General features: G+C 42.5%; 2 protein-coding genes across 5 annotated transcripts in view; one reads left to right on the top strand and one right to left on the bottom strand.

Annotated features, from left to right (window-relative positions):
* LOC119478925 (inhibitory synaptic factor 2A) overlaps window positions 1-18535 on the top strand; it is a 34973-nt gene extending 16438 nt beyond the window's left edge. Inside the window, exons 3-4 of the mRNA XM_037754019.1 lie at window positions 6194-6265; window positions 17520-18535. Of these exons, the coding sequence (XP_037609947.1) occupies window positions 6194-6265; window positions 17520-17703 (256 nt within the window). The 3' untranslated portion in view covers window positions 17704-18535. The remainder of the gene's footprint in view (window positions 1-6193; window positions 6266-17519) is intronic.
* The window catches only part of dock1 (dedicator of cytokinesis 1), a 213360-nt gene that overhangs the window by 101189 nt on the left and 86855 nt on the right, over window positions 1-25316 (bottom strand). The window lies entirely within an intron of this gene.

Raw genomic sequence — 25316 nt, 5'->3', positions numbered from 1 at the left:
TATATACAAAAGGGCTGCAGATAGCATCTAGCCGCGCTGAAATAGAGGATTGTCTATCCAAAGGGATGAGGCAAACAAAATGGCCAATTTGTTGAGTGAATTGCTGGGGCTCTGCACTCAGATCCCTATCTGCTTTCACCAGAACTGTGGAGAGGTACAGAGTGAGAAAATCCATATGACTGACATCATACCAACCTGGAGTCCTTAAAACCTGTGGGAATTAACTACACGGACACACCTGTCAAGCTTATGGTCTTACAACCACAAACGCTTCAAAGTGTGTGAAAGCAACCCCTCAATATCAACTTGACAGTGTTAAACTCCCATTCAACAGGGCCTGAGTAGAGAACAGATCTCACAACAGTGTGAGTTTACACCATCTAAAAAAAGCAATTATCCTCCTTCAATCTTGCACAAGGCAGCCTTAATCTCCTTATCGCCATACTCATAAAAGAGTGTTGTGAGTGGAAAAAAGTAAGCGGACATGTGGTGCAGCATGGGGAGCCATCTTCTCTGTGTCGCCAAGCACATCTGGCTTATCAGATGTGTTTTAAAGTGGCAGGTGGGAGAGGAGAAAGTAGGAGATGAGGGGGAGAGACTTCATTTGTAGAGAAGAAATGAGTGACTACTGCTTAATGGTGCCATCTGGTCGAATACGTCAAGAAACAATCACGTTGCCTTTCCATACGTTAATTACAAAAGCCTACATTTAGTACAAATCAGTGAGCAGTGTAAGCTTCTTGTAATCCATAGCAAAGTCGTCTTCTTCCTGTACGTATTTCCATTTTTTCCCCGCCAAGCCAAGGCAAAACGCCTAATGCCGCTTTAGTCACACTACATTAGCTCCATGTTCCCCTTACATAAATGTCACTGACACAATAAATAGGAGTGCCCTCTGGCTATACGTAGGTGAACTGAGTGCAATTATCTGATATATAACTGCTTTTGTTATACAATATTCATTGTTTCATGGAAGGAAATGCAACGCTGTGTGCATTCATCACTATGTACTGTATCTGGTGGTGACATGCTGCTCGGACACAAATTGAAAGTCGATGGCTAATGTGCTGGGACTAATAAAAAGCACAATCGCCCCCCCAATCCACGCAAAATGCACATTCCTCTGCCGTTCCCCTGATTTGTGTGCCTTCAGGAAAAAGAGAACAAGTGTGTGAAATGGAAAAAGAGGGAGAAAGAGAAGGAGAACAACAGTTGCTGCAAAGAGGGAGGAACCACTAGACCGTGAAGTGATTTTTACCACTGTAAATTCCCATTTCAAAGTTGTTTTTAATGATATCTTAAATGTACAACAACACAGAAACCATGAAAACCTCAGTCGACAGAGGCGCAAATCAAAGCTGTAGCAATTTCAGACCGCCTCGTCCATCACGCCATTGTCGCTGAATTCATCTAAAATTGACCAAGAATCCAAAAGTGAACTAATTTAAACTGCTGAAACAGAATTTTAGGTTCTGTGATTGGTTGTTCCTGACCAAAATGCTCTGTTGTAGTCGTAGTTAAAGGCAGGGCGGGCGATCTTGAGAAACTAGCAAGAGTACAATACCTACAACCGAAAGAAAATGAGCCCAGTGTTGTCAATTCTTTTCCAATGAAAGTAGCTAGCAGCATTAACTAGCTCCAAAAGTCCCTAAATCTAGAGAGAAAGTCTCCAAATTGGCAACACTGACAGTCCGTCTCTTCAGGTCTCCCTCCAAAGCCACTCCCCCACTATTATCATTACGAACAGAAACATATCATAATGAACGTGAACAACGAACATGGCTATTGTTAGTACTCACAGCTGTCAAGTTAGCAGCTTGTGGAAGACTCCAGTGACGCGTAATGAGTGCACGCAGGCAGACAGGTAGACAAGTAGGCCATCCAATCATTACATTCGGGCCAAATTAAATGATTGGACGGGTTTATTACAGTCCTGCGACAGCAACAGACGCCAGATTTTTTTCTCTATTTTTGTCGGAGCATTTGATTTATTGATTGCTGTTGAGATGTAATGAGAATTTCAACTAATATAACAAAAAATGTTTCTAAAATCTTTACCAACCCTGCTTTAAACTTCTGTCCTTACATGTATATGTACAAAGGGTTTTATCTTTTACTATTGATCAATGATCTAGATATTTTTTAACATATCTACTCATCCATTGTATTGATGATTCAACTGCTGATAGCTTTATGTCCATACAAGAATTGGAAGTGCCCCATATGCAACTCACTTGCAACAAGAAATGAACTGGATTTCCGGACCCCGAACACCAAAAACCCCTTTTTCCACTTTCTTACTCAACGAGAACGGACACAGTTGACGAGGAAAAGAGATAGAAAGGATGCATGTGAAAGAAAGTAAGTGAGAGCGTCAAGGAAGGGTGAGGCTGTATCTCCCTTGGTGAGCAGCTCATACCAAGCTGCTGGGAAGAAGAAGAAAAAAAAGCAGTTTTGAGCACATTGACTCGTGTATTGTCCCCTCATGTCATGCATCCAAGCACACATTCACAATATATCCCTCAGGTACAGCCCTGCCCGGGGCGTACAACACAGTGTGAAGGGTGCGATGCAGTTCTAGAGTACATCATTGGCTGCATCCAACAGCACAAAGCTCAGGAATAAATTTGCTGCATCATCAGCCAGTGTTGGCAGGCCAAGCCCAATTAATCACACTCATGGGGACTTGTTGCTAGTCTGTCTATTAACACTGTATGTGTGCATGTTTTTATGCCTTCAGACTCCCACCCACGCAGTGACCTTTGGGAGAGCTCACCAAGAAGCACAAAAGGGGGGGTAGTGAGGGTAAATGCACTGTTAATGGCACTTTTGGCCTCGCTCTCTCCTGGGAGGCTTCGCCGAAATGAGCTCTGCTCTCTTTATTATCTCTTATCAACTCGGTGTGAGAGAAGAGGGGAGGGACAAGAGGTGGAGGGAGAAAGAGGTCTAGACAGCATGAGGGCGAGAGATAGAGAGAATAACGGTGAGTTGTTCAAAGGACGTGACCCAGTTGACCGTGACCCAGCAGCTGCTTATTGATCGGCTCACCTGGGTGGAAAGTGAAGACGGTCTTGAACTTCCCAGCCGCACTGTCACCCCCTTAATTACAATTAATCCAAGCTGCTAACTTCCCCGTATCACTGCACTCATGCCCTTCTCAGACTCCCCCCATTACCTCATTCGGCGACAGCCTTAAATAACAATCCTGATATCAACACCTCTCATATACCTGCCGGAGCGTACAGCACAAAAAGGCGGGAGATAATGAGATGAAATTTATTACGGCGGTTTAATTTTTATTGGTACCGCACCTTATGGGCAGCGTGACAAGAGTCCCTGAGAGAGAATTGAAAAATGTCTCTGCAAAGATTAGAGACAAGAACTAAATGTGAAAGTTGGCTTTCGCAGCAATGTTCCTTTGAGAAACCCTGACTTATGACATGTGATTGTTTGTTAGAGGGTTGGTTGACCAAATTAAAAAACAAAAACAAAAAATGTTCTCACTCACCTCTTGTGGTATCAAGCCACAATGATTCGCCTTGACCCCAATACAATGGAGATAAATGGCTTTATATTCGTGGTTCTAAAAGCATTGAAAACTTAATTTCACCATCTCCCTTCAGAAACACTATCCCCATTACTGCGGATAATAATAGTTTTTTTCAGTTTTCTGTTGTCACACTGAGGTCTGCAGATTGTCCAGAGTAACGAGGACATTGCTTCTGGAAAGACACGTTGCTGCAGTTTTTTATTGCTGTGAGCACCTCAAATGAAATTCCATTGACATCAATTATAATGGGACAAAAGCATACACCACTAAAACATCCATCCAGATAATGGATTGATGCTGGGGGGCTGGAGCCGATCCCAGCTGACATTAGGCCAAGGCGGGGTACACCCTGGACACGTCAGCAGACTATTGCAGGACAGACAACCATTCACGCTCACATTCACACCAATTTAGAGTCAACAATTAACCGGCATGTCTTTGGACTGACGGGGGAAACCGGAGATCCCGGAGAAAACCCACGCTAACACAGGGAACATGCAAACTCCATCTCTATCTCAAAACCTGGGCAAATAAAACCAAAACCAATTGACCTTTTGACATAGACAGTGTTTCTCGCTGTGATGTTTCATATCATGTTTCTAACAATGTGATACTCAAGACGTTGGTAAATTGATCCTGATAAGACAAAGTCAATGGATGTATTAGTTACTATGTGTGACTCAAGGAAAGTGGTTGATGAAGGATGACACCTGGGTAAATAGGGTAATAGACAGTTGTACTGGGTTTACAAGACTGCTTTCTGTTGATGCAGCACTGCAAATCATAACCATAAAAACCAACCAGAAGAGCATCTCCTTGTAGTCAATGTCATTGGTGAAGTGAGTCCACAGTGCTTCCATTGTAATACGTCATTAATTATAAGGGGAAACTATTGCTGTCAATCAATATGCACATTTCAACACGCTAATCCATTAAGAAAGCCATTGAGCCTTTGAAGCATGTAACCAAGTGGTTCCATTCAGGGCCATCACCTGATCTTTAGCTGCCTCCTGAGAATGAGGAATCTATAATGGAAACGTGGTTCATGACCATATTTTATCTCAGAGGCAACTGGTAATAGAACGATATGAGGGCACACCATATATAATATAATAGGATATTGATGGGTTTGAATGTGAATTTGGTGAATCAATATCCCAATGAAATCAAGACAGGCTGACTGTATGAAGCCAAAGGGATGCTGTCCAAAGCAAAACTGTCATCTGCTTAGAGGACCCATCTCATTTCCATTTCATTTTGTTTCCTGATAAAAATGGTTATAAAAATGTTCATACTGAAGATAACTCTTACTGTCTGTTTAACAACATTATATTGTACAGAAAGGATTAATCAATGGTGGGATTTCTCCAGTGTGAGTAAAAAGCCTTGATATTATGACATATTGGGCTCTGGGACATTGTATTTTTCTTTTCAAAAAGAAGCAGACTAGTCAAAGATATATCATATTTTTTTCCGACCCATGATTAATTCTTGTCAAAAGGGTCTTAAATACAACCAGTAAATGGTTACCTAACGTAGGTGGGATCTACCTGGGGGTAGGTGAAATAGCACAGTCCTTGATTGGCTCCGAGAGGCTGTTTACAAAAGAGCCGCGATCTGATTGGAGTAAACCCCCAGCAGGTTTGTCTAAGCTGGAGATAATGTTCGACTGCAGTAACAACATGACGGGAGTTTTTCCTTCTCTAAATACCTTAAATTCTGCTTATTTAACTTGGCATAATGTAGAAAATGATTGTTCAAACAAATCTATGTTTGAACAATCAGTTATGTCTCTGTTCCTTTAAGCCTCTTGTTATGGCTGCATGTCCAACACGTTCTCACTAGGGCTGCAACTAACCATTATTTTCATTGTCAATTAATCTGCCGATTATTTTCTCGATTAATCAATTAGTTGTTTGGTCTATAAAATGTCAGAAAATGGTGAAAATGTTGATCACTGATTCCCAAAGCCCCAAGACGACGTCCTCAAATGTCTTGTTTTGTCCACAACTCAAAGATATTCAGTTTACTGTTGTAGAGGAATAAAGAAACCAGAAAATATTCACATTTAAGAAGCTGGAATCAGAGAATTTAGACTTTTTTTCTCTTAAAAAATAGCTCAAACCGAATTGATTATCAAAATAGTTGGAGATTAAGCTAATAGGCTCTCACTCCCTGTGTAAAAGTCATGCATGACAACTATGATTTGTCAACAACAACTACCCACAGCGCACCAGCTGCATATCTACTGCTTTATTACAGCACCGTGCTAAAGCCACAGATGAACGATTAGTCTACAACGATGCACAGAGTCGACTAATGGTTTTTATAGTCAACCATTCTGTGAAACAATCCTGACACAAGACCTTGATCAAAGCTGCAGCCCAGAAACTCATCCTGTGTACTCCTCTGCCTTTATCTGACCTCAAATCAGTCAAACCCCAGCTAATGGCTGCCACTGTGCTCTTTCTGCCCTGGCTGCTGGACACAGGCCACTCAGGAGGGCAGCGTGACTCCTCATCGCCCTCGTTTACTTGGGTTCCCGCTAACGAGGGATGACAAACAAGATGAGAGAGGAAGGTGTGAGGGAGCAGCTTAACAAGTCCTGTAATTACTCATTCACGACTCTTATCTTCCCCGCAGACTCTCCTATCGAACCGGACAGGACACGGCCAACTGCGACACATGCCGGAACAGCGCATGCATTATTTACAGGTGAGTGGCCATTCCTCTTCAAAGACACGATGATCCAAATGTGCCCTGGCCTTTTCTCCTTGAGGGAGAGTGAACAGGTGGAAAGGGAGCGTTGCAGAGGAGTGGAAGGGGCCGGGGATGCAAGACTAATGTGGATGCTGTTAATGAGCACATGGGGACGTGTGACATTTACACACCTCGCTCTCTCTCTATCCATACATCTCTGTCTGATTGTCCCTTCACACCCCTTCACTCACTAAAGGTGTAGCAGGTGTAGGGTAAGCTGGATTTAGACACAAAAGGGCACGGAGGTTGAAAAGCAGAGAAGATACTACTAAAGAATGAGCGAGCACACGGCCAAGAAAGATGAAATGAATTACCATCCACACATCGTGAAATATCATCACAGTGTGCGGTTGCCACGCCAACTGAGCCTCTGCATAATTTCACATTCAGTTCAATTGATCTGACAACCAGTACAGACGTGAGTCCAAAGTCATTAGTCTACTACGGTGAGCACAGTTCTCTCTTTACGAAGGTATGCGTGTGTGTGTATAAGTACGTGTTAATACTTTGCCAATTCGGTTTATTTGTGAGTGAATGTGTTTTATGTACATGAAATTATGCAGAGACAAGAAGTTGATTTATCGATTATTCGGTAGGCAGAAAATTAATTGGCACCAATTTTGATAATGAATCAATTGTTTCAATAGCTTATCCAGAAAAAAATGTCTGGTTCCAGCTTCTCAGATGTGAGGATTTGCTGTGAATTGAATCCTTTTCAGTTTTTGACTGATGGTCCTTTTGGGCTCTAAGAACTTGTGATGGGTATTCATCAATATTTTAATGTCAGCGTGCTAACATGCTCATAAAGACAATGTTAAAATGCGGATGTTTAGCAGCTAGAGTCTTTACCATGGTCACCATTGGGGCTGCCCCCTCTTAGTTAATTAGTCGACTAATCGGTCGATTTGGTCTTAGTCAACAAAGATTTCTTTAGTCAATTTTTATGCTTTTTCATGCTGAGTGATTTATTTCCAAGAAACTTATGACTACATTTCTGGTAAATACAAGATTTAAAGTGGTGCTTTTGTGTGATTCTTTGTGGAGAAACCTTTACAGATCTGTCGATTAAATCAATTAGTCAACAAAATCGTATGAGTGCTAGTCAAATTTCTTTGGTCGAGGACAGCCCAAGTCACCACCTTATAGTTTGGCCTGTTTGATGGGAATGTCATTAGTTTTGCAGGTATTTAGGTCATAAAAAAAATTGTATTTTACCTGATTTTGGCTTTAGAAGAAAGATCAGGGGATCACTAAACTCATCAGAATTTATTCTTTAGGGATCATGAATATCTGAAGCAAATTTCAGCAATCCATCAAATAGTTGTCAGGATATTTCACCCTGAGCCACAAACGTGAAGCTCATGGTGGCACTAGAAGAAAAGTCAGGGGGATCACCAACGTTACTAGGATTCATCCTTTGGGCACCGTGAATGTCTGTGCAAAAATGCATGGCAATCCATCCTATAGTTGTTGAGCTACTTCAGTCTGGACTAAATTGGTTAACTGAGTGCCATCCACAGAGAAACATTACTAGTGTGGCTAACAATCCATAAATTAATCACACAACATAAATAACCACTAGTTACAGCCCCGATGTGAATCTGTGTGGGATCAGCTCAAAGTTCAGTGGGTGGCCATGACCTACCAACAGCGCCTCGCAGGTCCTAACACCTCTGTCAGGCCTGAGCCGTCCTCTTTGATACACAGTGAGACTGACAGTCTTCAGGCCCCATGAGGGTCCTTTGCTCACAGTTACAACTGCATGACATAACATGCATGTATGTGTACACTATGTGTGTCTGGCTGTTTTTCAGTTTGGTGCTTGGAAAAAAAGTATGAAATCAAAAAGAACAGGAGGGGGTGAAAGATGAGAAAGAAAAGAGATTTAAAGAGTAGGAGGGTGAGAGGCGATCAATAATAAAAAAAAAAAACTGTTTTTAGTGGTCACTGCTGTTCCACTCAGTCGGCATTCTGCCTCTGAAGAGCCATTTAAATCATTTTCTATCCACTGCTCTCAATAACTGATAAGCCTCTGGCCAAACTTCAGTCGCCTGCTGATGAAGTGAAAGCCTCTGATGAGCTGAGGAAGGTGCATACATGTCGTGAAGCAGGACCCCCGCATGGCCGCAGGGTGGACGACAACAACAACAGTCGTTTATACAATTCAGTGACAGCCAGATGAAGTGAGGTGAGCTGAATTATGGCGCATGATGTGAAGGACACTGGAAGAGCATGACACGGCTGAATTAAGAGGCAGTGGGGTTGAGTGCAGGGTTAAAGGATGGATGACACAGGACAGACCGCTGAGATGGGAGCTCGTCTGGTATTATAAATTAGTCAGCACCATATTTAATGGTGAGTCTGTGTGATTTGGCCCTGGGGGAAGAGAAGGCCCAGCTCTCTCTGGTCTACCTAACATCCATCGCCATCTTCATCGCTATCCGCTCTGTCTGCCTGAGTAAAGACCAACTGTGCTTACCCTGCTGAGCCAGAGCCTCTGCAGACTCTAGAGACGCTCGCTAACCATCCCTCCGAATCTGTGAGCACAAACTGCAGTGTGATAACACGTCTAAATTAAAAAATATATATATGAGCAATTCCACTGTACCGTTCTTTTTGTCGAGATATTCTCGGCAGCTCAGAGTGTACCTATACTCATGACTAGGTGTTTCATTTATATATCGCCATGACCCGAATTCCCAATGAGGGTTTAAAATATGCAAAATGCAGGCTGCAATGAAAGCTATGATTAAGTGTTTCCGTTTGACTATGAGACAATCATACATACAGTATGTGTCAGTGAGTTGTCCAACACGTCTGTCTTATTTAGAGAAACTGATATATATATATATATAAAAGGTGTCACAGACGAAGTCGGGTCAGATTTGTCCCTCGACTCTGTCGCTGCTGATCATGCACAAACATATGATAACTGTCTCCAAACAGGCGCTATATTAACATCAAAACTCCTTCCTAGATCTGCCACAATCAATTGAAACGCTCCATCTGTGCAGGAAGTGCAGAAAAACAGAAACTCGATACAAAACAGAAAAGCTCGCTTTTGACAAACTTTGAAGCCGCTTGGCGAGGTTTCAACCCCGATAAAAGGGCAGAAATTGAGAAAAGTGAGATGTTTGAAATCTGTTAAATTGACCCGAGTTCTCCTTTAAGAGGCTCGCTTGGCACGGTAAATTGTGTTGATTGGACACAGAATCAAATATAGCAGTTGTATTCACGCAGGCAGGGGGATTAAATAGCAATCTAATTACTTAGATCTCCATGAAAACAACCTCTCTGGAGGTGGAGGAACACAGGGAAGGAAGCAGAGCTATGGGGGAACACACACTGTACGTGGAAAGAACAGCTGTCTATGATATCTATTAGGATTTGTCTTTGTGCATACGCACATGTTTTTGTGTCATGGCCAAACCTCTAACACTTGTGTTTATGATGTAGCTGGTCTCATGTCCGGAGTGGACATATGGGTCCATAAATCATTTTAACGCAGCCCAGCAAGGAGCCAGCCATGCACTCTTCAGCATAATCAAGTATACGGCATCATCACAGAACCCGTTCTTAGCATAACAACAGCACCAGATCAATACGGTGCTGTGGCCTATAGGCATGGACTTCAAACAGAATACACAAGCTGCTGGTCTCTTGTCCTTGTCTGGTACCACTTTGCTCATTTTGCTCATTCCGAACCGTCTTGAACTCAGTCGGTCTTTTCTTTTTATCCTCCCCTCAGTAACTTTCTCTCTCCGTCTCACGGTTCCTCCAGAATACGTTATCTCCTCCTAACAGCTAACAGTGTGCGTTCAAATGAACTTGGGGATTCAACGCTTAATACAACGTGCATGACATTGAAACAGAATAGGTGAGAAAGGGGATGAAAAAGATTATTGCAATTCATTCCATCGTGCCAGGTGATGAAATATGTGTTACTGAGAAAGGTGGGGAGGAATGACAAAGAAGAACAGAAGTCAGAGAGACAAACACAGAGAGAGAGAGAGAGAGAGAGAGAGAGAGATGCTGGATGGGAAGAAAATGAGACAGAAAGGATGGTGCGAAAAAAAAAAAAAAGCTGGGGATTTGAAATGCATTCCACTTATTTCAAAACCACAGGCATTAAGTCGTGATGCGTCTCGACGCAGAAACCCTGTAATCTCATTTTCCTCACACTGCATTTATATGGGCTAATGTGCTGATCAAACAGGGAGATAGATTTAAGTGGTTGTGATTAAGGAAGGCGATCGCGGAGGTCCCCGTCACCGGGTATCATTGCTCACAATGGACTATAGTTATTTCCCATCAGTTTAATTTTGTCATTAGCTTGCAATTAATTCAACAGCTGATCATTAAACTCACTATCTGATGGTAAAACATTCTTTGAATAACACTGTGTGCAGTGCAAATAACATAATATTAAAAACGAATGGGTGTTTAAAAAAGGAGGGGGAAAAAAAAAATCTGCAATCTCTATTGTGCGAGGCTATGAAAATCAATTAAGCGTTGCTAAAGGCTGAGGAGCTGATTACATTATAACATATGGAAATTACTGAGCAGCGAGGCTGTCCTGCCGCACGACTCAGCCGGGGGAAGATATCTCTTTTTGTGCAAGCATAATGATGTTTTCCAACATGGTGGCAAGCTGGTTACCATGGCTACAAAAGTGATCCTCGGTAGGACAGACAGTGTGAAGGGACAGCGAGGACAGTCGGGAAGAGCACATTCACACCCGGGGAAGATAAGGCAAAAGAAAAGGAAGGCAGGGTGAGAATGTGAAACAGGGGAGAGGATGAAGGTGACGACCAGAGATAAAGACTCACAGATGTTTAAAGTGGGGAAAAGGGCAGGTGAGAGGTGTGTATGTCGATGAGGTTTTTTTTTTCTTTCTATTGTATATATAGACTTTTTGGAGAGCAGGAACATGACAGGGAAATCGTGGGAGTGAGTGAGAGAGAAACAAAGCAAGAGCCAGAACAAGTGTGGGAGAGAGGTTAAAGATTGACAAGGTCCAAAGTGCCTTCTTCAATTTGTTCCAATCCAACAACACACTCGGAGGAGTGGCGGCTAGGGGACAGGAAAATGCCAACAAAATTCAGCAAAAAAAAAAATCAAAATGTGGAGCGACGCAGCGGGGCCCGTGACAGTTTCATATGGAGATGCTGATAACTGGGCCGGGTGTAGAGACTAATAAATTTTTCATTAAAAGGCCTTTGGAGTATATTTCAAAGATGAGATGATTATCTTTTCACTCTGCTTTTTCTTTTTTTTCCCATATGAAGTTATGCAGATTTTTTTTTTTCCTTTTCAGTGACATTTCTAGCTATGCTGTTCCGCAGCCACAGGCCACTTTACCTCTTCTTTGTATGATTCTCCCGGCAGATTGAAAAGCCCCTCGATAAGAGCAGCACATTTAATTAAAGAGTAAAAGATTCAAGCTCCACAAAAATAACTCCGGCTAAGATAAAATAAACAGCTACCAGGTCCGCTGTTGCGTTTCAGAGCGTCATGAATCTACAGGTTGTTCAAATATGTACACTGAGGATCTTTGAGAAAGTATGTTTAAGGATTTAGTCCGACTACAATGCAGATATAGAGCTTTACCAAGCCTGGAAAAAACAGGTGGCATGTGAGCGTGAAAGGGCACTCAAATTGTAACTGAATAATGACCTATAATCTGACATCACATACATGGTATCAAGTGGAATAAGTGGTGTAAACAAAGCTTAAACATGTCAGATGAGGCATGTAAACATGTTAATAAAGGCTACAAATTCAGATCGTACAATCAGGGTTTCTGCATAATGAGCTCAGATGTGATCTTTTGAAAATCATGTCTTGTGGTTTGACTGGGCAGCGTAGCATGAGATCTGACAATAACCATGGCAGAGAGGGAGGGATTGACAATCAATAAAGGTCAAAGCACATATTCAAACTGAACCATAGGCTGTATATACAGTATAGATGGACGACGCGCCTCCACTTCCTCCTTCTGCGCAGGAGTGATCGGGCGGAGGAGCCGCGGTATCGAGGTCCCGCCCATACAATCGCAAGCCGAGCACGTGGTGGTTTATCTGATATCATATATTTTTAATCTTAAACAAGCACTACTTCACATGTGAAATAAAGTTGCATTGACAACTTGACATAATACTTGATGTAATGTGAACACCAATATCTACTGCAAGGTAGATAAGTAATCTTAAAAATAACTCTAAAGTAACTGTATAGTGTAGAGTTCAGCCTACAGAATCACACACACACAAAATGCATTGATAATGTACAGAATATCCGCAGAGCATGAATTGAAAATACATCTACTGATTGTACCATTAAAAAGAATAGTTTTTTTTCCTGGTTAAATGGCTGTGTGTCCATGCAGGGCAATAACCTTGAGCCATGGATGCAACAACAGTCTCAGCAGTATTAGGCTTACACTGAAGAGCAGGGAAAATCCTCTCACCATTATAGTGTATCTGTGTGTGTGTGTGCTTGTGTGTGTGAGAGAGAAACATTGACGCAGCATTAAGCTGCAGTACTGAAGATGTCCAAAAATGGTAGAGAGATCTGTGTCTTTGTGCCTTTACGCAGTCTTAATTGAAGGAAAAAGGCACGTTGAAACACTCAGCATATTGCTTCACCTACAGTATGACACCAGCACACACTCATTAGACTGAAAAACACAGTCATTGATCACAGAACCCTTTGATGCTGTGTTACTACACTTATATGAGCCGCAAGAGCCTGTTAATTTAGTAGACCGTGAATTACGTTTAAAAACTGGTATCAAAGTGCTTTTATAGATATTGTAAAACAAATAACATCAACAGTAAGAGAGCATTGATAAAAATTAATCAGTAAATGTAAAGACTGAGTGGATAAAACAAGTCAGGATGAGATCAGGTAAAAGCAGGTTCATATTATAGTGGCAGGTTTTTAGGATTTTAGCAAGAGAAGAAGAGAGAAGCTTATTGGCAGACTTGTGGGTCCATTCTGGGGTGCACAGGTGGACTCGGAGGTCTCAAATGGAGCCAATTTATTTGTGATTCGTGAAATCTTAAAATCCATTCTAAATGTGACGGGAGACCAGCGCAGGGTAAAAAAGATCAATATGTTTTTTTTTTTCCTGGCACCCACTAAAAGCCTGGCTGTTGAATTTTGGACCAGTTGGACGCCAGAAGGAGTTTGAATAGTTTGAGTAAAGAGAGGTGAAGTGCTGCAGATGAAACGATATCGAGACATGAATGGCATTTTCTAGGTCTTCAAAGATATTTTGGAGATGTTACTGAGCTAACCTCGGGACAAATTTATTTGGCTAAGTGTCAAAATGAAATTCTCAGCCAAACAAAACACAGACATTTCATGCGCAGGGCTTAAAGGGAGAGATTGGGTGTTTTGAAGTGAGGTTGTATGAGGTACTTATTCATAATCATTTTATTACCTACAGTAGATGGCGGTCGGCACGCAAACAGTTTGTTGAAGCAGACAGGTGTTACCGCACAGGAGCAAAGCAATGTACTGCTGTGGACGAGGCCGGCAGCAAAAAGTATTTTAGACACCTAAAAGAAAGGCCATCCTAAAAAAATCTGTATCAGTTTGATATTTAGAATATTTACGGCGGTTTACTTTGCCGTAAGAAAGCTATACAGTCTATGTTTCCAATGGGGAACTGAAGTGGTTTACTATGCTCTCGCCAAAGCAACCAGACTCCATTGAAAAAAACAGTAATTTTACCTCACAGAACACGGGGGTTGTTGGTCTACTGCTGCCTCGATCGATTAGTTTGTTTGTTATTGTGTGACTTTGGTTAGTTCGAATTCACCAAAGTCACACAATATCACAACCGATCAATGCAGCGGTAGACCAGCAACCCCCGTGATGTAAAATGATTGTTTTTGTCAACGGAGTCTGGTGGCTTTGGTGAGACCATAGATGGATATAATCTTTTAAGTTCCCCGTCAAAAAGGGCTATCTTGTGGCAGGTTAAAGAAGTGAAAATACTCCAAATATAGCGTACACTTTAACTGATATTGATTTTTTTAATAATACGTTTTGTTGCTGCCCCGTCCACAGCAGTACATTGCTTTGCTTCCATGCGGTAAGTCCTGTCTGATTTCTATTAGAATAAGTACCTCATACAACCCCAATTCACAACACCCAAACTATCCCTTTAACATTTGGTTTCAAGGACTGCAAGGTTATTCCTAACAAACCAAACAGAATCGCAAAGGATTCAATGTTTGCCTTTTAGTTGTAGTCCATTTCAGGTTCACACATATTTACAAATCTTGGGTTCACAAACAAAACAAGATGTGGAAATATGGAGTCGTCACCTGGACTGTCACGTATTCATTGGTCCGTTTCAGTGAACTATCGTGCATGATCTGCACTGAACCTCCTGTCCATGCAGCCCCGGTGTGTTTGTTTGGTTGTTACAATGAAAGCATTCTCATTGTCCCTACAAAACCAAACCAAACGAGGAAATTACACAGCTTGTTAAGCTGCACAATACAGGTTGGAAATTAACCCAGCCTAATTTACTGATACACACATGGCAACCGCTTCCACATGCAGACAAAAGGTGCGTGCACACACACAAACTGTAACAGACTTCACACAAAGTGAAGTGGATTTATACCAGTGTAATTAACAGCCTGTGATTTATTGCTAATAGCTGCAGTGTTCTTGGCCCTGTGTAAAGGCCTGAGTCAAACAAATGCAAAGTGCTGAGTGTCTGGTTCAGCACCCTACATTTACTTGAGTCACTGTCAGACACCCACATCCACGTCTGTTCTGTTTTAATCAATTCCAAAGGCATCAACGTATATAATAAAAAACTGATGTGTTGTTTTGTCCCACCTTCAACGCCTCGTGTCTATCCTGGAAATTATCATTTGGCAAAGCTTTCAGATGCAACAGACAGAATAATCTGCACCTACAGCTCACCTGTAATACCAATCATAACTAATATCCAGTGCATTGAGATGAAATTCTATTCAATGTAGATTTTAAAAACTAGTCGCTTATTAAAAATCTCTCAAAAGAGATGTCTTGTGTAGCAGCAGGCAATCGCTACAGATGCGTTGTATTTCTATCTGAGCTGACAGCCGACTGCCCAGCTCACCTTGACACTGCTGAATCTCTCACAATGGTAAACGGTGATGTCTAGCCAGGCAAACTGCAGTATGTATGAAGTGGATCCTGCTGCCATTACTGTATGTAATAGGGCTTTTTTCTATTGCCACTTTTGGCTGCGCCGAGTCAAACCATGCCACGCTGAGTTGAGTTTCCATTACTAGTTTTTAGAGCCCCGAGTTGTGCCACGCCACACCCGAGATGGACTATCTCCGGAGTCGGGTCGAAGTGCACCGGACCCATTTCCAAATGGGTTGCAGTGATGTCTCGCCAGCTGCTGCTGACCTGTGATGAGCCACCTTCTCCTCCTCAAACAAGCATGTGTTGCGAGACTGAACTCATGTCTGTGCAGGAGATCAGAGAGAAACATTTGTAGCCTCTAAAGCTGGGTATACAATGTACGATTTTAGAAATGTTGTTGTGTTATTCCTACTCTTATTGTAGGAGTAGATAGTTTGCAATGTAAAGCCAAAGCTAACGATTTATGTGCTCACATTGTACGTGTACAAAATAGAAAATTTGCGGACCGTTCTGGCTGTTGACAGTTGTCAATAAAGATCTGCTTCAACTGTGCGAGAGCCCGTTGTCGGGAGGAGTTAATCCATCCTCTGTCCCCCCTGTACACTGCACAGCAAACGGCGCCTTACAAAGCTGAAATTCGGTCCGACACTAAAATCGTACAGTGTATGCCAAGCTTAACTGAATCTCTTTGTGTGTTTGTCCACCGTTTTACAGCCACTCCTTTGACTACTAGATGGTTACACACACCCTCAAGCGGGTAGCCCTGTTGTTGTGATGCTATGCTGGGCTGATGCGCCCAGTCAAACCGAGTCAAACCAAGCCAGCCCATGTGTATGGAAAAAGGCCATGAGTCTATCCATCAGAGTCCCCACCAGCCTGACTCAGGCTAGTGGCTTTAGCAGATTAAAGTCCCTCTACACTTACCGCAGCTGAGGCTGTAATCTGAGTTTCACTTAGCAGAACCTAGTAGTCAGATGTGCGCGGGCGTGGGATTACAATGATGGCTGGTCCAGATAAATCCCCAACCCCCCTGGGGGAAACGTGGAGTACGCTCCAAAAAAGGAAAAAGAGTCTGTTTGTGTACAAGAATTAATTCACTCTGCATCCATACCTTTTTGCTGATGTTGTAATATTGTGCAGGGATCAAGGCAACATGATATAAACGAAAATCCTAAAAGGCTCACGTCAATACCCCGGCTCTGATCTCAGTTTTAGCAAAGCAAATGATCTTCGGTTCAACAGCCCCTCCAGTGACCCAGAACTCCTCACTGGGAAAAATACTAATGGGCTTCCCTCTCGCTTTATGAATCACGATAAGAATGTAAATAACAAAAAAAAAAACGACAACAGCGGCGGCAGCAGCAGCCAAAGCGGGCAGACAGATGCAATCAAATACAGTCTAAATTGAGAGATATTTCTGGGAAATAAGGATGGAGTAAGCGAGAAATGTAGGTCGCGCTACCAGGCTGAGCAGTGCTGTGACAGATGCCTGCGCAGGGGTCAATGAGAACAGGCCAAAACGTAGATACTTAAAATGGTTAGAGGGGGAGCGTGGCAGTCTAAACACGTCAAGATTAAAAGAAGCGTGAAGGGGAAAGAAACCTGAATGATGAAAGAAGGAATATGCACGGCAAAAATGTCTCAAATTAAAGCCAGTGTTCAAATAATTGGCAGGTTTGCTTCTTTTGTTCAAAGAAGTAAAGGCTGGTTCACAATAAAAATCAGTGAATATGAGGGAAATACTGTTATTATTACTCAGTGGTTCATTCATTCTGATCAATTCTGCAAACGTTTCACAGTAAAAGTCTTTCTGGAAATGACGGGGATTATTATAGCATGGTGGGCTTTAATGTGACTCATATGAAGAGAGCTGCATTAACAGCAGCAAGCAGTACAATAAACGAGAAAATAGGGAGGCTTTCTGCTAAAACGCAATACAATATAGATTCTTTAGCGTGTGTTGTAGTAGCACTCGGATGAGGTGGTGCTAATCCCAGCGTGCGGCAGTGTTTGAGCTGATTGTGTGTCTCTTGTTTCTTTGCTGCAGTGTGGAGCTGGACTTCAAGCAGCAGGAGGACAAGCTGCAGCCGCTGATGATGAGGCTTTGCCCTTCGGCGGATGGCCACTTCCCCTCCCTGCCTTACCCCCAGGAGGCCTTCACCTCCACCCCGAAACGCAAGTCCAAAGCTGACTCCAAGAAGCACGCTCGCTGGAAACTTTGGTTCCTGTGAAAAAACACAGGACCGTCTCCTCCCCCCCCGCCACCGATGCACAGGATTTATGCGTCCACATCTGTTTGGTTTTATCCATCGTCTTCTGTTTAATCGCGTCTCCACGGCTTTTTTTTTTACAGACCAGTATTAATGGAGAGCTCCACCACTGGATATGACAGGATGTGTAATGGGACACAAGTGTGGATTCCATGGAAAATTCTAAATGTCACGCTTACCAAAAAATGGATTGAGAGTTATTTTGAACTAATTTCTTCAAGCAGGGTGTGAAATTACACCGGGGCGACATATTTGGAGATCAGCAAGGTGAGACGACGAATTTGCTTTCCCTCTTGTCTATTTGCATATATTTTTCTAGCCGACGTCTACGGGGTCCTATTCTGTGGTAATGGTTCCGTTTCTATTCACCAGTCGGGACTTTGTCTTTTCCTCCCAGCCTCCAGGAGAGGTTGGCAATTCAACCACGATGCTCTGAGGTCTACATCAACAGCATATCACCGTACTGCAAAGCACAATTAACACTGTTCAGGATACATTTTTCTCCAGAGTAATTAAAAAGAACTATTTTGAGTCACATGTGTAGATCACCTACTAACTATATGGCAGATTGAAGACTTTCATAATATCTAAAGAAGAGACCTAAAGGACAAAAAGAAGTCAGAGATGTTTATTGGATGATCAACTTTCTACCCATCTCTAAAAATGTCTCCTTGAAATCAACTGACTTTGAAGTAAAGAATGAATAAATAACACTTATTTTCTTAATGACATTTGCAAAGTTAGACGTCAATGTACTTTTTTTCTATATAAATATATATCTATATACATTCACTTTAAGGTTTAGTGGAATATATTTATTTGAGCTGCAGTGAGGGGGGGCTGTGCGTTTCAAAAACTACAGCGCACATGAGGTACATTTCTTTTTCATACATCAAACTCAGTTCTTACTAACCTCACAGTGCATATAGTCATTAAAAAAAACAACACCCTAAAGTAAGTCCACACAATCAAACATCATAAAACTGTAGAGAGTTCTGGCTCAACACACAGAAGATTAAGTTTAAAGATCTGTTATTGTTTCAGTCTCGACACCAAGTATAATAACTAATGTTGGTTCTTAGCACATGTGAGGGGTAAACAGAAGATAGCTGTGATTGTATTGCTGCAGTATCCTGCATCAGCTACTCCGTAAGCTACTGAAACCAAGCCAGAGACTGAATGTGCCACTTCTGATCACAACCAGGGCTTCTACAGTGCAGGGTGGCAGGCGTGTAGCCTTGCATGCTTTTTACAACCCTCGCATTTTGCAGGATATTTTCTAGCTTTTAAAGAATTTTTAAAGAGAATGACGAAAAAAGTTTGTTTTGTTTTCCCCCCTTTATTGAAATTCTAGCTCCTGCTCATCGCTTCACATCTATTCGACTGTATAGTAAAAGCTCATGGATTAACTCTATACAGGGTTCAGAGACTATGTACAGCAGAAATAATATTTGCATTTACTATATATAAATATATGTTGTATAGCATCTAATAGGGCTAATACCATTTTAATGAGTGGGAAAGCAGCCAAAAGAAGAGAAAACAGCGCCTGCAGGAGAATAAATCACTATCAAAGCCAAAAACACACTGCCCCAAAAGACAGGAAACGCACCAAAGTGGTTTCAAGGGCATAAAAGGAGCATCTTTATCTACTGTCACAACGATACATTTTGCAAACTACTAGACGTCACTGGTTTGACCTCCACACGCTCCAACACGCTGCTTTCTGTTGGCTAAACATGTGATTCACTCCTCCACTCTTGTACATGCCAGGTAGGTTTCTTTCAGTAGTTATGCTGTAGCAACGAGAGAGAACTAGATGTTTATCTGTACCTTAAAGAAGTGCAATTGATTTAATATGTGCAATACTGTGTATTTTATACTGTTTTTTTTTAAAAAAGAAGAAAAAGAAAATAAAGATATTTATTATGCAAAATATGAAAAATAAACACAGACATCTACAGAGCTCTCAAAGTCGGGAGAAGACTGAGTATCATTTGCGTAGCACAGTTAGTAGCATATTAAGTTGTCAAGGCAAATACCGGTTAAAGGGTCGGCTCATCCAAATGATAAAAAACAGATATTTTCTCACTTATCTCTGATGGTTTCTAGCAGTTAGCAGCAGTTTAGATTACATGTGTTCAGGATTGTGAAGTCTGAATTATCAAGTGTTAGTGTTTCTGTAAATATGTGCCACTTTTCAAAATCATAAATGTAATTTTTTTCAATGCTGTGAAGTGAAATGTCATTTCACATCGATTGCAATGAGGTGTCAGCAGAAATATCAGAGACAAATATCTCAAACCTTGGGCAAACAAAACTAAAACTACAGTATATGCATGGATAAGCACTACTATATGGAGGACGGAACCTGCAAAAATAAATAAATACATAAAAAGGGAAAATCAAATAGGAGATAGGGGAATTAATACAAAAGCAAATAAATAAAGAAGTAAATTAAAACAGAAATTCAATTGATGTCACATTTTATCAATTAATTAATGCCTACATTTATTTTTAATATTATTTTTGGTATATTTAATGGCATGTTTATTTATTTATTTATTCATTCATTTATTTATACTGCTATGGGGTAAGTGAGGAAATATGTTTATATTGTAATTTGGGTGAACCAACCCTGTAATTTATGATTTCACTTTGGCTTAGTTTGAAAATTCTGTATGCAAACCAATCAACTCGACAATCTTATGTGATGAAAAGCAGGAGGTGAGGTTGGAAATCCACCTAGAAATTGGGCCCGCGTCTCTTTGATGTAGTGGAGGTGGCACAAAACGAGAGCAGAATACAACCGAGGGATAAGCAGCAAAGGGCTTCTGGTGCACGCAGCCAACCTGCCTTACATCCAAAGCTTACACTCACAGCACAGTTCTTGCCCTCGCTATCCTTACTTTAATGCCGTCGGTGGACTTTTGGGCACGTCCATGCGTTTGTGTGCGTACATGCGGCTGCTTCATGTTGCCGCAGACCAGCAATGAGGTGAAACCGCGAGGTAAACCGGGGACAAAGCTCTGAGTAAATGCCCCAGAGAAGCAGAGTCACCCTCACATGGATGCATAAAGCTGCAGGAGCCATCATTGCTCGAGGGCAACGCTGCCCCCCCCTCGTCCTCTCACCCGTACAGTAGCAGGGCCATCTCCACGGGGCTTCCCTCGGATGTATGTTTACAACACAGTACTGAGGGTACAAACAAGAAACCCAGTGCAGCTTCACATCTCGCATTCTTACACCCCTTTAACCGCAGTCCTCTGCGGTTTTGAAGGTGACGAGCGTCGCCACGTGAGTTCCCAGCGGTTCTCGCACAGCTTTGACAACGAGCACACGTCTGACATGAGTTGTCGCAGGGTCGATACACCCCAAGAGGACGCTCAGTCAAAGTTTCAGCACAAGGAAAGGAGAGAGGAGAGGTGCAGCGAGTGAGTGATAAGTGCACGTTTGAGGCATTATGATTCAGTGCCATATCTCACTATGCTTCTTTTCTGTAAGAGCTCTGCAGCAGTCTGGCCAGCCGGAGAGAGAGAGAGAGAGAGAGAGAGGCGGAGAGAGTTAGAGAGAAGCAAGGAGATGCTGAGAGAAATATGTGGACGGAAACAGATATAAAGACCGAGATAAAGAGAGTGAGCGATACAGAGAGCCACAGATACAGGAGAAGATTCGGATCTGAATAGGCGCCATAGAGATGTGGCAACATATTCAGTCAGTGAGACGCATGCAGCAAAGAACGAGCTCCGGCCCCCTATAGCCGGTCAGCTCCATACTGTCAATCAATAGCACAAGTCCTTCCCCTGCAGCTTTCCACTCCAGTCCTTCTGCACACTGCAGGAAAATCGGCAAAATAACCATGAAGCACTGCGGCCAACTATCACCGCAACCTGTTGGCGGTTATTCCTCAAAACTACAGCAGCTATGAGAAGTTGAATAGGTCGTTTAGACAACATTAAGGTAAAGCTAGCAATGTTTCCAATATATCCTAAGGTCTGTTAGGTATGCTATATTATTCATTTTGACATTTAGGTGCTTGCTGACGATGCATAACAAAATATGCAAAGGTCAGTGTGGTTAACAAGCAAAAAACACCACGGTTTGTTTCATTCGTTTGGTTTAAAGGGGACTGTATGTAAGTTTTTACACGTATAAATGTTTTTTATTGCTAATGTGTGAACAGGTTGTAACTTAACCTACAAAATGAGATCTTCCGCGACTTTCTGGGTTTCCTCTATCAGCCTGCTTTTATGTGAAGAATGTGGGATGTTTTTTTTCGGGGAAAATCCAACGAATGTGACGTCATGACATCACGAGAGCCTTTATTTTCAGCTCTGCAACAGGACTAACAGTGTGCAACGATAGCAAAGGTTCAGTTAGAAATGGAGTCGACGACCAGCCCCCACCAAAACTCAGTCTCTAACAGAAACTCCACGGAAGCACAAAAAAGTTATATCTAGTGAAGCCCATCTTGCAAAACAGGAATGTGACCGACGTCGAGGGGAAAACTAGGATCAACATCGGCCGGGCCTTCGATTCATAGAGGGACCTTCGTTTGGTTTTGGGTATCAAAACGAACTTAGAGCTGGCAAAATTCCTATTGGGCAGGTAGGCTTACATTACCGCCAAGCATGTGAAATATATAGTGATATTGTGGTTTTAGCGGTCAATCACGTTCAGTCTCGTGTGTGTCGCCTCACTGTTTTGTCCGATGCTCGCTCACGTCTACGTAGTGCGTATGTCATTGTTAACAAGCAATTTCTGATTCTTACACAGAGCCCCTTTAAAAGAAGAATTTTTTTTTCCAGCTGCAGCTTCCTCACTGTGTGAGTATCTGCCGGGCTCATCCAGCTTCAAACTTGAGGAAAATGTAATTCAAGGGCATAAAAGGTAGAACTTGGTAATTTCAGCAGGGACAGCCAAAAATGTTTCTGCTACCATCCTAATGTAAATGTATTCACAAGGACTCATCTCAACCTGCGTGAGGGTGGACATGAATATAAAGGATCCAGCCTGCTGGGATGTCCGACGATGCAAATGTGTTAGCGATATGCCGTGTGAGTCGCTAACAGGCGTAGCACTGCGGCGACAAACACACAACAAAACCGACGCCCCCACGCCGTCACTGTGATCATTCTCATCAACATTCTTTGTCCACCACCTCCAGGAGGAGAAAGGAAAGAGAAGAGAAAAGAGGAGAGAGGCTGGAGACAGAGTAGAACATTAATGCATAAATCTAAATGTAAGAGGCTGCCACTCAGTGGAACAAGGTCGGTGGTTGGCTGCGGTGTTGTTTGAGCAGCGGCGTGCAATCTGCCTGCAGAGTAGGCAGCAGTGCCCAGCGGCGGCAACAACAGCCCTCTGATTAGAAAGCTCCGACACTTCCAGCAGCATAACTGGGTCTCGTAGCTGTTAAAATTCGCACCAACCTTATTGATCATGAAGAAAGGATTTTTGGGGAGCTGCTTCAAATGCAGCTTCTGTCCCTAAGTACTGTATAATGTATAGTGTTTGAGTAAAAGAGCCTTCCAAAAAAGACAAGGCTTTGATGTGACCTCGAACTCCCACTGGGTAAAAGGACACTCTGCACACTGATGCTAAATATTATGCAGGTACTTGGAAATGTCAAGGCAATCGAGTACAGTGGCACTGACAAAAGGCGAGAGGTCAGTGGGGACAATAGAAGCAAGCTATATATAGGGGAGAAAAGTGAAGTAGAGGGCAGCCGCAGCACATGTATACCAAGTAGATAGTTTCGATAAAGGCCAAAGGAGGTCATGAGTAAAGCTGTTTCATTAACCAGAAAGGAGGCTCGTCTGCTTTCGCGCCATTCAGCAGCCGCAGCTGGAAGCAGGGAACGCCATTTCACCTACACCACAGGGGGCGGGGCGGAGTTGCTGAAATGGATGCACTTAGTATAATACAGCAGAGAGGAGGCCGGTCGTGTGCTGCCTTCATGAGCGTTGATAGCCTTTCAGATAAAGTGGTAGGTGAGTACCATATCTGAAATATACATGATTAAAAGAAACCCACTGCGGTGAAAGAGGAGCAGAAGGTGAGCCGCTAAATATCTACCGGTGTACGACCTCTTTTCAAAATGCAACTTTTCAAACTGTCTGCAACCGCCACCGTCCCGCCTGAGAGTGTATCCCTGGCATAGCAATGAATAGAATGGAGAGCTAGAGAGGGAGAGTCAGTGGGAGTCCTAGACCCCCTCCAGGCAGCTGGCTGGGAGAGACGGGGGCAGCAGGGAGGCCTTCGCTCAGCTCACAGCTTCATTAGCTTTACATTATGCAGCGCGAGGCACGCCGGCGATCTGTTACACAACAGAGGGCTCCCCATTTACGCGATTAGCTTGGTGCATTGCTGAAATACCAGCGAGAGAAAAAAACCCTGCTCTGAGAAGAATGAAGATGAGTAAGACAAGACACAGGGGGACGAAGGATGAGCGCTGAGGACGCTTTATAACACAGAGACGTAACACACAAACACAACGCTGGATGATCAGTGTGTGATAACGCTGGGTACTGTTTTTAAATCACTCTCTGCTGGTGTGGCTCAGTGACGGGTAATAAAAGCAAATAAGCGTCCATTTAAACAGGTGATGCTGTTTCCTGCTGCTCCCCAGATGGAGAGGGTGCTGTGCACACACCATAAATAACCCAAGGCAGGAGGAGAAAGGATGCTACGCCAACCAGTAACAGTATCAATATAACGAGACAGTATCATATCCACCTTGTACCTAGCCCCCATGATGCATTGCGTGAATTATGAGCGAAACTTCCGGCACGTCGTGTCACTGAAACGAAACTGGCATTTTCCATGGTAATGGTAAATGAGCGATTGTATTAAAAAATATAGTAAAACATGTGGGAACATCACCAAATACACCTCAAACGGGATAACGTGATCATACCTCTGCCTTCTACTATCAAGGGATGGGAGGACGACCTGAAGAAGTGGTCTCAGATAACCTACACTAGCATATTAAGCTACTTTATTGACTCTATTGCTACAGACGGTGAAGCAATGAACAATCTGAAAAGCTCTGAGGCAGATCAGTACTTCCACAGTAACAAGGTTTAGTCTTTTTTCTACACACAGATACCGTACTTAAACTATTTTAGTCTAATGCTGCCCTGCACTCCGTGCCATAAACTGCCTTACATTTTAAACAGTACAGAAAATAGTAATAGTAACTGGCTGTCATTAAACAAACGCTACAACGCTGTGTCGGGTTTTCCTCCGTTGGCTTTTTGTCGACTAAATGAAATGAGTACACATACAGGGTTTATGGTGGTCTCTTCAAGTTTAGGTTTCTCAGCCACATTCTTCTGGATTCCTCGTCTGTAGGTTGGCGATGGAAACTATACTATACTTTTTGTTTTGGGTGCATGTTCAACATGTTGTTGAAGCCACAAATTCAGCTTTGTCTGGTTGTTTAACAGCACAATAAAAACCAGAGCTCCGCAAGGACATTTTAAAAAATGCAATTTAATGTTAGTTAAATATCTGTTAAAAATAAAGCAGGATTTGCTAAATTGAAGGCGAATTACTTTTCAAAAGAAGCGCTG

The sequence above is a fragment of the Sebastes umbrosus genome, chromosome 20, assembly GCF_015220745.1.
Source record: "Sebastes umbrosus isolate fSebUmb1 chromosome 20, fSebUmb1.pri, whole genome shotgun sequence".
NCBI lineage: Eukaryota > Metazoa > Chordata > Actinopteri > Perciformes > Sebastidae > Sebastes > Sebastes umbrosus.
Note: the sequence above shows the minus strand (reverse complement) of the source record. Positions and strands in the feature narration are given on the sequence as shown.